Here is a 17,464-nt window from a genome sequence, read left to right on the forward strand (position 1 = left end):
GTGCTGTCATAAGACCATCATGAAAGAAGGGACGCACTTCTACGTGCATCAGGGTCCGATCAGTTCCATACCGTCTTCCACAGGACTTTTATTTTAAGTAAAAGCTCTTTCTGAAGTACACAGGTAAGTGGCTCGTGAGGCAAGGGCAGAGTGGTTGAGACGGTATTGTGAGGAGTACACGAATCTGTGTACATGAAAAGCAGTACGAGCGGAGCTTAGCACAGACAGCTTCCACGGCGTCAGCAGTTATTTCCTGTCAGTGTCGTTAGTGTTGCTGTGCACTGTCTACACACTTCTCTTAATGTCTCACCTTTTATTCACACATAAACAACTTATTTGCATTTAGTAGCACAATATGTTAATGTATCAGTGACATTCAATAACATATTTTCTGTTTTTCACCAACTAATTCTACTGATGTTTTGATAATGACTTGATGCAAATGCTTCACCAACAAATTCCTGGTTGCGGGGGCAGAATAATGACCAGGAAGCAGAATGTGAGAAGAGGGTAATGTGTCACTTACTGAGATTCCAGAGGGGCATCTCTGCTATTCGACTTTGAAGCACGTGACAATTAAGAATGCCAGTTTGTGTGTAACTGTGTGACAGGGCTCAGCAACAGATACAGCGTTATTACTGAAGGGAGCAGAGCTTGCAAAAATACATTTTTGCCCTGAGGCTTCTGGAAGGAAGTGGGTAAGGTGATGTTGAAGGGAAAGCATTCTGAACAGAGCATTAGGAGTGTGATAGGGTCAAGGGCAGGCCGGGGACCTACAGGTGTCACGGTCTTGACTCTGTCCTAGCTCTTACGATTTCTTTCACTTCATATGGAAAACCTTGCTAGCCAGATACTTAGTACACTATGGATGGGCTATTTGCAGAAAATTTTAAAATGCCAGGAGGTCTTCTCTGGCACCCAAAATATTTCAGGGCATTTCTTCTTGCCATAACTTAACACATGTGCAGAAATATATACATTAATTTTTACTAGCAGTTGAAGAAAATTACCATTAGCAAAAAACAGAATTAACAAAACAGAATATTGTTCTTTTTCCCACATCTCATATGGCATGGCACAGGTGAACATGAATTACTTATTGTTGCTATTAACGTGCCTGAGAGTTTATTGCAAATACTCTTCTTACTTCCATATTCAGAAGGATTACTCATGAAAAATGAGAAAATAATTATTGATATTGGAGTTGACGTAACAGAGGAGAAGTTCAGGAATCTCCTTCTGGAACATCAAGGTCCACAATGCTGCTGCCACTAAGACTCTAATTCACATGTTTCTATAACAGAGTAGGAAATTGGGTGTTGTTCTCGAACCTACCACAACGATCACAACATCCAGACAATTCCAGAAACTCCTGAAATAGTGTAGCTTGTGAATGCGAATTTCCAATATCTCTTCCACCACATAGTAAAGGATAAAGAAACAAAAGATAATCTCACAGGCTGCCAGGAAGAAATCAAAAGTTGTGACATATCGGATCAGCTTTACAGGCTGAAATTGCCAAGATGGAACCACACCGCCTGTTGCTGGGAATTCAACCAATAACCTGCATTGTAACAAGAACAATTAAAACAGTAACAATAACAACATACGGATGTATCCAGGACAGGATGTCCATCTATTCTGTCCCTGCACTGTAGAGTAATAAAACTGTAATCACATGTCACCCAAAACTAGTGGCAAAACATTTTTTTTGTCAAGGCCAGTGACTCTATGCTTGTAGAATTTTATGTAACAAAAAGTATAGGATTTACTGAGACCTCTCAGACCAAAGAGATTATTCCTCCTCAGTCTCCCCTTCTTTTCTCTGGTATTTATACTTTTAAAATGCTGTATAAACTTTTTTTTTGTAATGTAGAAGTAAAGCAAAAAACAAGCCTTTCTAGGCATTTTATTAAATGCAAGTCATTCTACTAGGCAATGAAGAACACAGAAATATATGTTATGCACTCAAAACACATATGATCTTTTGAAAATCGTATGTTTTGCATATACATAAAGATAGGGACTGAGTTTCTCATTTATTCATTTGGTAACACTAACTACCATTGACTAATTCACCCTGGGGGATACTTTTTGCTACCCAGAGCCTTACAGTTAATAGGTGCTCAGTAAAAGTCTGACTGTCACAAAGAGTAACATATTTTTTCCATTTCTACTGAAGGCACTGATCTTTAGTGGTAACATAAACTGAGGACATTTCTTGCCAAATCACCATTTTGTAGCTGTCACACTGAGAAAGTTAAGTGATTGACTTCATGGTATCGTCCCTCTATCAAACTAGAAATAGAACCTCTACCTTTTTAACTGTAAGACTTTTGAAAGACCTTCGATCTGCTATTAGGCATAACTATTTCTCCCATTACAGGATGAGCAGCCCCAACTAGAACCTGAGTATCCAGGGCGCATGCATGAGTCAAGTACAGGCAGGGTCTATGGCAAGTTAGAAACTGGTCACCAAAGTGTGGGATTTCTTTCCTTCCTCTACTATCAGTTCCCTGACTGGCTTTTTTCTGGACTATTTGCAACTCAGGAGAGCAACACTGAAACTCGCAGTCTCGTGACAACCTCAGTGCAAACTCATGAGGGAGGAAGTACCCCTGCCAAGCACTCTCTTTGGCCTATCCCACTTGCATCTGTCAGCTCCTTCCAGGAATTCAGACAACTGTGCAGAGAACTGAAGTAATTGCCTTGACAATATTCACTCTTAAAGTATGGGGAGGAAGTAGAAGACATTCAAGACCGTTCATAAATAGATATTTCCTTAAAAGTCAGTCAGATTGCCTGTCTGTTTCTATCTTCTTCCTATTCTTGCCAGAACCATTAAAACATTCAATAATATTAGCAATAAGCTTTTCATTCATTTCTAGTAATAATTTTTATTTTTTTTAATGTAATATTACTTTCTGCAAAAGTTGTTAAATTCAAGGACTGGGAAAATCCCACTGGCCATTTTAAGCAGAGTTGAGTTTAGCCTAAAAAATGATCACAAAATAAGGACATTGTGAGAATTCATCCTTCTTATTTGGTGGGTAAATATACGTAGAAGTGATTCATGTTGGTGACTGGGTGTGGCGACACGTTCACCAGGATGATTAACGTGGGTGAACTTCGCACCTCCTTGCCTGTTCTACTTTTCTCTTTTTGTCATAGCACGTTACCTTCTAATGTATGATTTAATTAATTTGCTTCTTTTGTTCATTGTTAACTGTCTATTACCTACCTTCTCCCAGTTGAATGCAAGCTCTGCAAGGACAAGGATCTTTACCTTGTTCCCTGATGTGTCCCAAGAGCCTAGAATAGTGCCTGGCACCATATTAGATGTCTAATAAATGTTTGCAGAATGAATGAATGAACAAGGGGCTCCAGACAAGCTAGTGGGGTCCCTGTCAGTTTCCTCACTGTCACCTGAGCGGTTATGACGGCGACATCACAGGACCTGCAGAAGGAACTTTGTGTGCCTTTGGTGAATCTTGAGCATGAGCAGGTCCCTGGCATCCCACCCACCCCAGAGATAGCCCCTGACTCCTGTGCTCATGTTACATAGCAGGGGCATCATCTGGGAGTGGAAAACTCAGGGCAATGAGTCAAGATTTGATGGTTGGGGCCTTGGTCATGGAGCATGTGGCACTGATCAGTCTCATGATGGGTAAAAGCAGATGTTAGCAAAACAGTGCTCTGGGGATGAGCATGGGCCAGACTTAAGGTTCCTCCCAACATACTATAGTCCAGGATCTAACTCCCTTCCCCCAATATCCTTATCCCAATAGCCTGCAGTTTTCACCCCTCCCTTGCTGCCATCTCTGATACTTGACACTCTCATTCAGCCAACTGTAGGCAACAGTTTTCTGGCCTGTCTCCTGATTAGGATGTACATAAAAATACATGGAAATGGGAGGGCTGNCGCTGATCAGTCTCATGATGGGTAAAAGCAGATGTTAGCAAAACAGTGCTCTGGGGATGAGCATGCGCCAGACTTAAGGTTCCTCCCAACATACTATAGTCCAGGATCTAACTCCCTTCCCCCAATATCCTTATCCCAATAGCCTGCAGTTTTCACCCCTCCCTTGCTGCCATCTCTGATACTTGACACTCTCATTCAGCCAACTGCAGGCAACAGTTTTCTGGCCTGTCTCCTGATTAGGATGTACATAAAAATACATGGAAATGGGAGGGCTGAGTGCCCTTGGTACACACCTGATCACACAGAACAGGTTAATGTTGGCATTGTACACTGAGAAGTCAATAAACGTTGCCCTGGTTCCTCGGTCCAGCCAGACATTTTTCTTGAGGCTAGCAATCTGAGCTGCGGTTTCCTCTCTTGTTCTTGACAAATCCAGGTAATAGCCAGCTCCACTGTAAGTTGCAATCACTCCCCAGTGGCTACTCCCATTCAAGTCTTTTTCACTCGTGTAGATCCAACTAATTAAGAAATAAAATGAAAACAAAACAAACAGGTAAAATCAGTGGAAGACCCGCGGCAATTACAAATTTAGTTGTTTCTTGGTAAGAAAGGGTATGTGATAAAAAAAATACGTCTTATCAAGCTGAGTAATGTGCTGGACATGAAGCTTCGTAAGTGTTATCTTCTTTTTTATTTATTTTCTTTTTTGTGTGTTTTTTTCACAATTTTTTTAATTGTTATTCAAATACAGTTGTCTCCATTCCCCCCCCCCCACCATTCCCCCCAACCCTAGTGGTCCCCACTTCCCACCCTTGATCCTACCCTCCTTTGGTTTTATATAAGTGTTGTCTTCTTTAATTCTCATAGATTATTATTCCCGTTTCAGAGATGAGGGCCCTGAGACTTAGTGAGTCCGGTTAGTCTCAGAGCTTTTGAGGGCAGAGCCAGGAACCTAGACCAAGACCCTGTGCAGTCAGCCCTTAGTTCATATGGCTGCCTTCTCTGGATAATGGTGCTCTGGGACTAGATGACCCTGGGCTCCCAAAGAAAACTTCAGCCAAGTGAGGGACAGGTTCATCAAATGCCACTCTCAGCAACTGCACTCAATAAGACCTCCAACAGCATTTGGGAATGTAACCCACAGATGTACAGAGGATCACCCAGGAACCAGATGTTTCTTTGGCACTAATAGAGATATAAAGATGAATCAGGATCTTTTCCCTCCTAAAGTTGTAACAAGTAGGGAGAGAAAAGTTGTCATCAAACCATTAAAATAAAAGGTAGATGACAACAAAAGTATAGAGAAATTGCTTGGGCAGATCAAAGGAAAGCTATCTTCGCTTGGAGGTCCAGCAATGGGATAGGTGGATCACAGGAGGTTTGGGGAAGAAGCCGTATTGGAACTGGGCTGTGAAAGGTAAGCAGGATTTGGACTCACACAGGCGGGTGGGGAAGGCATCTGCAAGCTGGAGCCAGACAGGGTCAAGGGAGTACAAGGTGCTCAGCTAGTGGTGCTGTGTGACTCCCATATGAAGAAAAGAAGGTCGAAAGGTACGCCATGGTCAGATAGTGAAAGACACACATGCAGTTCCTGGAGGGAAGCCTTCTGAGAGGCACAGAACAGGGTTCCTCTGGTGGCAGCAGAGAAGCCTGGATTGGGAGCAACAGAGGGCTGGTGTGCAGAAGAGGGTTAACACAGTGGGTCCGAGACGGCCTTTCCTCAGGAAGGCCTGCGTGCAAGGTTGGGCCTTGGCTGGCATCTGGAATGTGACTGATAAACAGAACCCTACTCTGACAGAAAACTTTCCTGGCTGGTGAGAGTGGCTCACTGTACCTAAGCTGTCTGTACAAAGTGGATTAGGCTTTCCTTCTGGGAGTCGGGGATTTTGGCACGTGCCAGGCAGAGGGTACCTAGCTGAGCAGCACTTAGTTCACATGCTGAACGCTAGAAATCTAATGAACTTCTCCAGCAGGTAAGATTTCACATGGGCTGTTACAAATGGTCACTGGAGTAATTAAAATTAAGCCCATCCCAGGTGAGGCTGCTGGGAGAAGACTTTCAGAAGCTTGCCCTTTGTTTCCTCTGGACTTTGCCCCACTGCCTTTGCATTATGAATGATCTCACTGCAGTGAACCTTAGTCACAAATATGACTATATGCTGAGAGACAGGAGTCCTGGGGCTTGGACCCTGACACAGCACACTCCGCAGTCCCTGCAATGACCCAGAGGTGATGAGGCCTAACTACAGCAGTGACATGGGGGCTGGGGGTGGGGAAGTGGGAAGAGAAGGAAGGACAGAGAGTGCCTCCATGGCAGCGAGTGTCAACAGAACTTGGCAGCTGTTTTGGAAACTGGGCCAGGGGAAAGGGATATCTCAAGGATGCCTCTGCACTGTTGTTGGGGGCGATGCAAAGATGGCGATGCCATCAGCAGGAGGACAGCAAGTCCAGTAAGAAAGGAACGAGTTCAGTTTGGGGGATACTGAATTCTAGGAGCGGGTGGGACCCATAGGCAGAACGTGTCTTCTATCACTAGAATGTAAGGTCCATGAAGACAGGACATTTGCTCCTGCTTTGTTCACTGCTGCTCCCAGGGCAGTTCTGGGGGGAAAGACCTCCCTAGAACATGTTGGGCACTTGTTGACACTCAATACATTTGTTGAAGAGATGATGAATATCAAATAGAGACAAGACTGGGAGCTATCTAAGTTTTAAAGGACAAAATATAAGGAAAGAAAAGGAAGAGATTTGAATATAGAACCTGGGAGTCAGACAGGACGGGAGAAAAGAAGTTACAGAATTAAGAGAACCTAAGTTCAGTGTCACTCACGAAAGTAAAAAAAAATGAGCTACCAACACTGGCACACACTGCAGAGAGGCTGATTAGGAGGAAGACTGAGAATTGTTCCGTGGATTTAACTAGAGGGACCTTCCAAGAGAGATCTCAAAAGCACGGGTTTTAAGGCTTAAGGAGTGAAATGGTAAGGAAGTAGACGGGGCAACTGAAGACTAGGAATAAAGGAAGGAAGGAAGGAAGGGAGGGAGGAAGGAAGGAAGGAAGGAAGGAAGGAAGGAAGGAAGGAAGGAAGGAAGGAATATAAGCAAATGTCAGTGAGAGGCCAGGGCACATGGCCATGGGAGCCATAGACACTCACGCGGTTCCATTTCTCGGACCAAATGGAGCCCTGTCTTCACTACTGACAGAGTAGACATCATAGCACTCTTTAATTTCATCTCTCAAGTCCTGGGGGATAGAACAGGATCCATTTCTGACTTTGAGTTGCCGTATCCGTGGTACCCCCAACAGGAGGTTCTCATAGTAGATGAAGCTTCGGTTGTCAGCTTCATTTCTGTTGCTGGGCTGTGTCTTCCAGTACAGCCCATCCAGTAAGGCACCTTCTGTGAACTGAAAGCACAGGAAACATTTTTGAGAAGCTCCAAGCTCAGCGGCTGCCTTGCTCCTTCCTGGACCATGTTTGCATGACCAACAGCGTAGCACTCTGTGACCACAGTAGAGTGACAAGGGTAGGTTTTGCTGTCAGAGAGACTGAAGCTGGACCTTCTACCACCATTTGCTAGTTGTGAGGCCTGGAGCAGGATCCTCCATTGAGCCTGGGTTCCCGCGCCTGTGATGTCTAACTTTCGCACGGTCACTACAGATGATTTCAAGGGGGATGATCAGGATCTAAACAAATACGTAAATAGAGTTCTCAGGTCTCAACGAGGCTCAACCCTTTTGGAGGAGCCTGCAGTTTTCCCTTCCCAGGATGAACAAAAACCAAGAAATCCAATCTTTTGATATTTTCAGGTTTTGTTTCCGGTTTTGCTGAAAACACTAATGGGCACTGAATCTTTTTGAGGCTCATGTTTTTACTCCACTGATGGTTGACAAAGGAGATTGTCCAGTGAGGCAAATTCATGAAACCATTCCCTTATGACTATAATACAGCAGCACTTTTCACTGGCTTTGGTGGGGATTCGCCTTTCATTACTACTGTTGGCCATTCTCACTAGATTCCTGTGAGACTCATTTTGGTTCTAGTTAATAACTTAATATTTAGACTATTTTACCGAGCAGACTTTATAAATGAGGTATCTGCAAAGCAGTTAAGTGTTGTACTTTAAAATAATTTAAATTTTACTGGGTTGAGACCTTTTTTTGTGGGTAAATGCTGTATTTTCAGAAAAAGATAAAACAATACTGCTGACTGGTTTTCTGAAATTTTATGTATATTGCTCAAAAGTCCTTAAATACACAAAAAGTACATAAAACAACATTTTTTGAAAGATTTTATTATTTATTTTTTAGAGAGAAGGGAAGGAGGCAGAAAGAGAGGGAGAGAAACATCAATGTGTGGTTGCCTCTTCCACACCCTGTACTGGAGACCTGGCTTGCAATCCAGGCATGTGCCCTGACTGGGAATTGAACCAGCAACCCTTTGGTTCACAGGCCAGCGCTCAATCCACTGAGGCACACCAGCCAGGGCTAGAGTAGCATTTTTTTCAATCTGTTAAAATTGGAGATATTGCCTTTGCAGATAAAAAGGATTAAGTGTATTCAGTTGTTTCATAATTATAGAATAAATAAATAAATAAATAAAGTAAAATTTCCTGTGTATAAATAAATTTGGGAGTTGTGGCAGAAATATTGTGAATATTAATTTATTTTAAACAATTCTAGATAGGACTCTGTGCAATGTATTTTTGTAAATGCTTCAAAATATTTGTCTTTTGCAGTGTTTTGTTTGCATCCACCAAATTGATAGGATGCTATTTAAAGAATTTTAATATTTTTTTTGCGCTGCCTCAAGAGGCAACCACACATTGATGTTTCTCTCCATCTCTTTCTCCTTCCCTTCCTTCTAAAAATTAAAATGAATAAAATCGTTAAAAAAAGAATTTTCATTTTTTAAAGTGCATGTAGTATTTCACATGAATGCTGATCAGCGAATTTCTTTTTTACAAATACAGAACCCTCTGCAAATCTGCGTGTCGTCCCTGTGGAGGGATCATGATAATTTTCCGTGTCACTTTACAGAGCAATAGGCACACAGTGGGAGCTTCCTAAATAGAAACTCTGATTTTTGCTTTAGGACGGAAGGTGGGGGTGCAGCAGACTGTTTACATAAACCCACAGCCAGTATCAACTTCGTTATCCCTTATTAAAATAGTTAATGATGAATACTATAGTTCTAAACTTGTTTAGAAAGGAAAAGGCTATAGATTTTGATGACAGTCTGCCACCTGGTGGATCTTTTGTTTGGCCCATTTTCTTACAGTGAACTCTCCAGCGCAGCCCAACTGCTTTTAGAGCTTGGCATTTATTATCGCGGAATTGTGTGTGTATGAGAAGTTTCTTGTTAGTTTGCCCACTGGAAAGAAATCTAGCCTTTCTCAGGGTGTTGTCTGATGATCAATAGAGATGAACTGATTTGCACGGTTGAAGTAGGAACTTACTCATGCTGTGTAAGTGTAGTTTTCGATGCCAGGTATTTTTAGGCTTTAGAATGGACAGCTTCCTGTGATCCAGTTTCCTTTTTCTTTGAAATAAGCAGCTCTGACACCAGGGTCTTACTATAATTTTAGAAAGTACCTCCTCAGGAAAAAACGATCGTTTCCTTTCCAATTTCCCCTGCCCCAATTTTTGTAGGTTCTGAGCCCCTTCTTCCCAGATTACTTTAATGTTTTTCCAAAGGTATCATTCATTACTTATCCTCTGCTACTATGTGGGAATTTGTGACAATTTGGGAAGGGGCTGGGTTGAATTTCACATTGGAGATCTTTGAAAGAATGTACCTGCCTTGTATCACGCACTCTCATGGGATATCTGCCATCATCAACAAAGACACAAAAAAGGGAAAAAAGGCAAGACAAAACAGCTAAATTTTGCACTATGGGCCTTACATCCTAAGAGATATTCAGCAAATACTTATTGAATCATGAATGACTGCATGAATTAGAAACTAGGTGAGGAAGTGTCTGTCAGACTAGAATAAAGTCCATTTTCCTTATTTCCTGGCCATGTGGAATCACTGAATCAAACTGAGATTCACTTACAACATGGGGACTATCAGTACTTACCTTGTATGGTTACTACGAGGATTAAACAAATTAAGTGCAAAACACTCAAAGGGGGTGAGGCTACAGACTGGCCGTTAACTTTCACATCTCACACAGCAGGCCCTGCAGATACTGCCACACTAAACTCGTGACACTAAGTGAAGAGTTTTCAGTGACGACAAGGGACTTTCAAAGTCATTGCAAATACCTTCCAGAAGTCTTCCACTGAAGAAAGAGTTTTAAAGTTAGTTTTCTCCGCTTTGGACACTGGGGTGTCGAGGAAGAGCTGTGACAGGATGCGCGTGTAGTAGTACACGCTGGAGCTCATCATCCCGTAGGTCACTGGAACACAGAGAGAGCCAGATGAGCTCAGAGGGGACCCGCCCTCACTCCCACGTGCCCCGTGGACGGCGGCTAGCCACCTCCGAAGTCTCTCAGCCTCGAGGCCCCCCACTCTGTCGTTCTTGTAGGCGACCTCCCTGCTCTCTGTGCTGTAAAAGAAATAAGTTAACATGGACATATGTGAAACAAAACTGGCTTCCTACTGACGATTGACTTAAGATCAGGCACCTTTACTGGACATTTGGGAATTCCACCAAGCCTCTGTGCGAGCACTGCCCAGCGCCCCCGACACCATACAGGCCCGAGCAGAGGCCACGGGAGCCCCTCGGCCTCCAGCTGTGCACGTGCTGCTTCCTTCCCTACATCACCACTCAGGCCGTTCCCTGTCTGTCCCCAGACCAGCTCTCCATTCCTCTTGCCCTGCTTGGGGTGGGTATCTTGAGGTCGATCCCTACAGACCACACCCACACTGGGTCCCTTCCAGCGGGGGCTGGACAGGAGATGTGGGGGCATGAGGAGAGGGAGGTTGGGTCTGTTCCCTCCACCTCTACTCTCCATTCCCTCACCACCTGAGTGTAGTTTGGCAGGGACTCGGTAACCCTGACCACAGTTCTGTAACCCTTTATTTTCTTATATTTTTCATTGTGGTTTTGCTTTTGAAGTTCTCAGTTGTATGGAATTTCATGGCTCCATTTAAAAGGCAGGTGAACCCACAATGAGACTGGTACGGAGTGCGGTGGAGGTGCAAGGGAAATCTGCTTGCCCACAGCCACATTGGGTTCAGGCCATGCCATTCCCTTCGCTTTCCTCAAGTCTGGAGTTGGGAACCTTTCCTGAGTGCCTCCCCTCCCCTGATTGGTCTCCATAACCCTGCACACCTTTGTAAACCGTCTCTTCATTAAACCTTCTTCAATGACCACTTCAAGTTTGTCATCTCTTTCCCCTCGGGATGCTGACAGATGCAGACCCATCTACTTACCATCTACCAAATTTTGTATGAAACCCTCTAAACTCAAGTTCCACCCCTGCCATGAAGACTTGCTGACTACACCAGCCCATGCTGAATAGTCCTGGAGGGAGGAGGAAGGATCATTTATAGGCTTAGTAAGTCAGGTCGGAGTCTGAATCTTGGCCATGCCTTGTCCTTGCTACATGATCTGTACAAGTTACTGAAACTTTCTGAGCTTAACTTTGCTCTTCTGTAAGTTAAGGATAATTAGCTATTCTATAGGATCTTTCTTTGGAGCTAGAAATAAAAATTAGTAACTAAAAATTACCCAATACAGAGGCATGCACTTAAATGCCCAACAGTGGTGGTTCCTCCTCCTGAATCGGATTGCGGTGACAGAGCTCCCAAGAATGCGGGCACTGTAACCACTGCTATCTTATGCTGGGCTCTAAGAGACTACAGGTGTGATAGGCTACAATTCTACGTGGACGAAAAGCTTCCAGAGGAAACACTTAATACTTCTTTTGACCACAGTTCTCAACTTCCAGCAGGCGATTAATACTGAGCTGATTCTATAATTATCTCCGGATCATAAAATGCATTTTAAAATCTTGTTCTAAATGATTTGGGATTAAATGCTATTTAGTAAAAATTCTCTCTCATATAATCCCCTTTTCCACCTGAGCATCAGAGAAAATTACGGTTAAAAGAGAGGTAGAAAACAGTGACCTAAGCCACAGCGTGCCTGAGCGCTCGTCTCGATCGGCCGAGGGAACCGAGCACACGCATGCCCTGCGGCACGTGTGCTGCGTCAGAGCCGAGGGGCGCTTTCCCGTTGCCTCATGAGGCTTCCACACCTGTCATCCTGTGACCCACTAACTAGCACAAGAACACCCTCTTGAAGTGTCATATGACCGGCCACCTTTCAAAAACTGTACGGGAGCAGACTGAAGGGTGTAGTAGACATTTACTCTATTCACATTTCTGGAATAAGATGTTGGACATGAGAAACGAGGAGGATACGACCTCTGCTCAGAGATCGTGGAGTGGAGTCCCGGACAGAGCACGCCCACCCTGCCCCACGCAGGAGTGGACGAGGTGCCCTGTGGTCTACAGAGGCCTCCGGTGGGCCAGAACTGGTCAGAACAGAGCTGACAGGATGTCAAAGAGTAGTAGTAAAGCCTCCCCAGGGCCAACTAAATCAATAAGTTTAAGGAATTTTGACAAGTTATTTAAATTTTTGATTTAAAAATACGGTACAGTTATATATGAATGTAAATTTTAGCCAGTGTTTAAAATATATATCTCCTTTATTTCCTTATATTTTCAATTGTGGTTTTGCTTTTGAAATTCTCAACTGTATGGAATTTAATGGCGTCACTTAAAAGGCAGGTGAACCCACAACGAGACTGGTAGGGAGTGTGGTGGAGGCACAAGAGGACTGGCAGGGCTCCCATGGGTGGTGGCTGAAGTTCTGGAGGGGTAGTTCAGCGGCCAGGGGTTGCCCCTGAGAAGAGTAGGTTCTATACCCAAAGATGGGGTCCCCAGACTATGGTGCCAGAGCCAGGAAGAAGCTCAGATTACATCTAGCTGTGGAAGGCAGTGGGGTTCCTCTCTGTCAGGGAGAGATAATGGGAAACTCAGGGAGCCTCTTAAAGGGCCAATGCACAAAATTTCATTTGCAGTAACTTACCTGAGGCTCTGGCAGAGGGAAGGCAGAGTGGACTAGAGATTGAGGAGAATCTGGGGTTGGTGGCTTTGGGAAGAGAACTGAAGGAACAGCCACCATGATCCCTGTGCTGAGTCATTCCCTGTAGTGCAGAAGCCCCCTTTCTTAGGCAGATCATTCCTCTCCAAGAGGCATCAGCCTGAGGGGAAGCAGTAGCCCCACTGGCAGGAATTACTGTTCCCCACCCTGTGGAGCCTAAGCTGGGCTGCTGATTAGAGCCTGAGGCTATATCACTGATTAGTTTAACAACTACCGTGGATCTCATCCAGCTCTATGAGACTTCAGCTGACCCTCCCCAGGGCTCAGTGCCAATAACAGCAGGTCTTGGTGTGCAGCCCGGTTCGTTCTACACACAAGCAAGCCCAGCAGAGGGAGCCACACACTGTGGATCACCTACAGCTCCAAGCAGATTGACCAGGACCAGTTACGTACAGTATCTGACAAAGGACTACACCAGAATCTTTGCAGAACTACCTAATACACAGAGACACATACAAATAAATATGCAGCCAAAATGGAAAGACAAAGAAACAGGTCCAAAAATGAAAGAACAAGAAAACTCTCCAGAAGAAGAGCTAGTTAAAATGGAGGCAAGCGATTTACCAGATAGAGAGTTTCGAGCGATGATTACAAGGATACTCAACAGCATGAAAAAAGACAGAGAAACCATAAAACAGGCCCAGTCAGAAATAAAGAATGTAATAGCTGAAGTAAATATCACCCTGGGAGGAATAAACAGTAGGCTAGATGAAGCAGAGGATCAAGTCAGTGATTTGATTTGGAAAACAAGGTAGAAAAAAAACATTCAGGCAGAAGCAAAAAGAACAAAGGAATTTAAAAAAATAAGGAGAGCTTAAGAACATTTTTCCAGTATTTCACATGGTTTTATTACAAGACAAACAATTAAACAGTTTTAGAAAATTACTTTTTTTTGCTACATACCAATTCAGAGATCACATAAAATGAGAAGCATAACAGTTTCCATGCACTCAGCTCAGTGAGTACAGCGTGAGCACATTTCACAGCTGCATCACACAGGTTCAAAACACAGAATCATGCCACACCTTCCTAACCATTAGGGGAAAGGACCAAACAGTTCAAAGGGAATAAGGGGAAAAGTGACCTTGATAACAAGATTTAATAAACCTATCCCTTTCTGACATGTTCAAAGTTTATACACAAAGCTGGTTTGGGAAACTACATTTCCAAAATATTTATACCTACCTACACCTGTTTACCTGGTTCACAGCAAAAACAAATATCAAATCCCACTGCTCAACTACTGAACCTGATCTTTATCTACTGGGTCCTTTTAGCTTGTATCAGAGCAGTTATGCTCAGGAAGAGGAAAAAACCTTTTGCTTCAGGTGAACTACAAAGCTGGACCTTAAATTGACTTTGTCTCATGGGAATCTCCCAGCATTCTGCCCAGAAACTGATGTGTAATTCCAACATTTTGACCTGAGGTCACTGTATTCAATGTATGTGGAATACAGTGTATGTTCAGTCATGATGTCTCACAGTATGTGAAAGGCCCACTTATGTGTACCAACCATCAACTGACTTGAGAGAGCAAATGCTTAAGCCTTCCATAATAGTGGATGGTAAATTGTTCAAGCTTAAGAAACATTTTGAACAAAATGAAACATAAAAGCACCCACATCATGGGAATACCAGAAGAAGAAGAGAGCAAGCAGAGGATTGAGAACCTATTTGAAGAAATAATGACAGAAAACTTTCCTAATCTGATGAAGGAAAAAGACACACAAGTTCAGGAAGCTCAGAGAACCCTAAACAACACAGACACAAAGAGGCCTACAAGGAGACACATCATAATTTAAATGACAAGGAAAGAATCCTAAAAGCCACAAGAGAAAAGCAGATAGCTACATACAAGGGAGCACCAATTAGAGTGTCAACTGATTTCTCAACAAAACCTTTCAGGCAGAAGGGAAAGGTGTAAAATATTCAAGGTGATGAAAAGCAAAGACCTACACCCAAGGCTACTTTATTCACAAGGTTATCATTTAAGATCAACAGAGAAATAAGGAGCTTCCCAGACAAGAAAAAGCTAAAAGAGTTCATTAACACCAAACCAGTAGTGCAACAAATGTTAAAGGGCTTACATTAAGAAGAAGAAAAAAAAGAGAAAGAAAAAAACAGAGGAAAACAATTCAATAATAAAATGGCACTACATGCATATCTACCAATAATCTCCTTAAATGTAATGGCCTAAATGCTCTAACCAAAATATATGAGATACCTGAATGGATAAGAAAATAAGACCCATATACATGCTGCCTCCAAGATACTCACCTAAGATTGAAAGGTACACACAGACTAAAAATAAAAGAATGGAAATGATATTTCATGCAAATGGAAAGGGGGAAAAAAACCTAGGGTAGCAGTACTTACATTTAACAAAATAGACATTAAAACCAAGGATACAGAATGAGACAAAGAAGGTCACCACATAATGATAAAGGGAACAGTCCAACAAGAGGATATAACCCTAGTAAACATTTATGTACCCAATATAAAAGCACCAAAACATGTAAAGCAAATCTTGATGGACATAAAGGGAGAGATCAACAGAAATACAGTCACAGTCAGGGATTTTAACATCCCATTGACTTCTACTGATAGATCTTCCAGATAGAAAATCAACAAGCAGATAGCAGCCTTGAATGACTCACTAGATCAAATGGATTTAATTGATATCTTCAGAGCATTTCATCCCAAAGCAGCAGAATATACATACTTTTCAAGTGCACATGGAATGTTTTCTAGGATAGACTGCATGTTAGGACATAAAACAAGTCTCAATAAATTTAAGAAGATTGAAATCATATCAAGCATCTTCCCTGACCACAACACAGAAATCCATCATAAAAAGAACACTGAAAGATATGCAAAGACATGGAAGCTAAATGACATGTTATTAAACAATGAATGGGTCAACAACGAGATCAAGGAAGACATCACCACAGAACTTAAACAAATGAAAATGAGGACACAACAATTCCAAATCTGTGGGACACTGGGAAAGCCATCCTAAGAGGGAAATTCTTAGTATTATAGGTCTACCTCAAAAAAAAACAAAAAACCAAAAGACAACAAAACAAGAAAAAGCTCAAATAAACAATCTAACTTGATAATTTAAAGAAATTGAAGATGAACAACAAACAAAACCAAAGACAGTAGAAGTAGTAATATTCAGAGCAGAAAGAAACAAAACAATATAAAATATCAATGAAAATAAGAGCTCATTCTTTGAAAATATAAACAAGATTGATAAACCCTTAACCAGACTTATTAAGAAAAAAAGAGGACCCAAATAAACAAAACCAGAAAAGAAAGAGGAGAAATGACAACTTATACCAAAGAAATACAAAGCATTATAAGAAAATATTATGAACAACGATATGCCAACAAACTGGACAACCTGGATGAAATGCATAAATTCCTAGAAACATATAGTCTTCTAAAACTAATTCAGGAAGAATCATGGATTTTTAATGACAGATTACACCTACTGAAATTCAAGCAGTAATCAAAAAATTACCAACATAAAAAAAGCTTTGGAGTGTATGGCTTTACATTTGAAGTTTACCAAATATTCCAAGAAAAACTAACACCTCTCCTTCTAAACTATTTCATAATTAAAGGGGAAGAAAGGCTCCCAAGCTCATTTTACAAGGCCATTGTCCTAATTCCAAAACCAGATAAGGACACAACAAACAAAGTCAATAATAAGCCAATATCTCTGACAAACATAGATGCTAAAATCCTCAACCAAATATGAGCAAACCAAATACAGCAATGCATCAAAAAGATCAGAAACCATGATCAAGTGGGATTTATTCCAGGAATGCAAGGCTGGTACAATATTTGCAAATCAGTAAACATGATACATGACATAAACAAAATGAAGGATATATAACATAAATATATCAATAGATGTAGAAAAAGCATTTGATAAAGTACAGCACCCATTCATGATAAAAAGTCTCAGCAATGTGGTAATAAAGGCCATAATAATAAAGGCCTAAACATAATAAAGGCCATATATGACAAACCCACCACTAACATCATACTCAATGGGCAAAAACTACAAGCATTCCCCTTGAGATGTGGAACAAGATAAGGATGTCCAATTTCACCTTTCTTGTTCAACATAGTACTGGAAGTCCTAGACACAGGATTAGACAAGAAGAAAAAATAAATGGAGACTTCCGCCAAGAGGGAGGCGTAGGTGGAAACACTGTGTCTCCTCTCACAACCAAGTTTAAAGTCAACAAAGTTTCAGTAACAAAAATACAGCCAAAACACAGAAAAATGAACTATATGGAAGTCGGACACCAATGAACCATTCATCCAGACAGGTAAGAGAGGCGGAGCCAGCAGCAGAGCAGAGTCAGGCAGGAAAGATCTCCCAACCCAGGATCGCAGGCAGCCTTGG

The 17,464-nt window shown here is 42.2% G+C and overlaps 1 protein-coding gene across 5 annotated transcripts in view; it reads right to left on the minus strand.

Moving 5' to 3' along the window:
• PKD2 (polycystin 2, transient receptor potential cation channel) overlaps positions 1 to 17,464 on the minus strand; it is a 217,766-nt gene that overhangs the window by 181,202 nt on the left and 19,100 nt on the right. For all 5 annotated transcript variants that reach the window (XR_005066505.1, XR_005066506.1, XM_037046131.1 and 2 more), the window contains exons 3-6: positions 10,191 to 10,324; positions 7,078 to 7,328; positions 4,216 to 4,440; positions 1,336 to 1,564 (exon numbers count right to left, since the gene is read on the minus strand). Coding sequence is in view for 3 of the 5 variants with exons in the window: in XM_037046131.1 (XP_036902026.1) it covers positions 1,336 to 1,564; positions 4,216 to 4,440; positions 7,078 to 7,328; positions 10,191 to 10,324 (839 nt within the window). In the remaining 2 variants the exon portion in view is untranslated. The remainder of the gene's footprint in view (positions 1 to 1,335; positions 1,565 to 4,215; positions 4,441 to 7,077; positions 7,329 to 10,190; positions 10,325 to 17,464) is intronic.

This window comes from Sturnira hondurensis, unplaced genomic scaffold (genome assembly GCF_014824575.4).
Source record: "Sturnira hondurensis isolate 20B ecotype Veracruz unplaced genomic scaffold, ASM1482457v3 Scaffold0004998, whole genome shotgun sequence".
NCBI lineage: Eukaryota > Metazoa > Chordata > Mammalia > Chiroptera > Phyllostomidae > Sturnira > Sturnira hondurensis.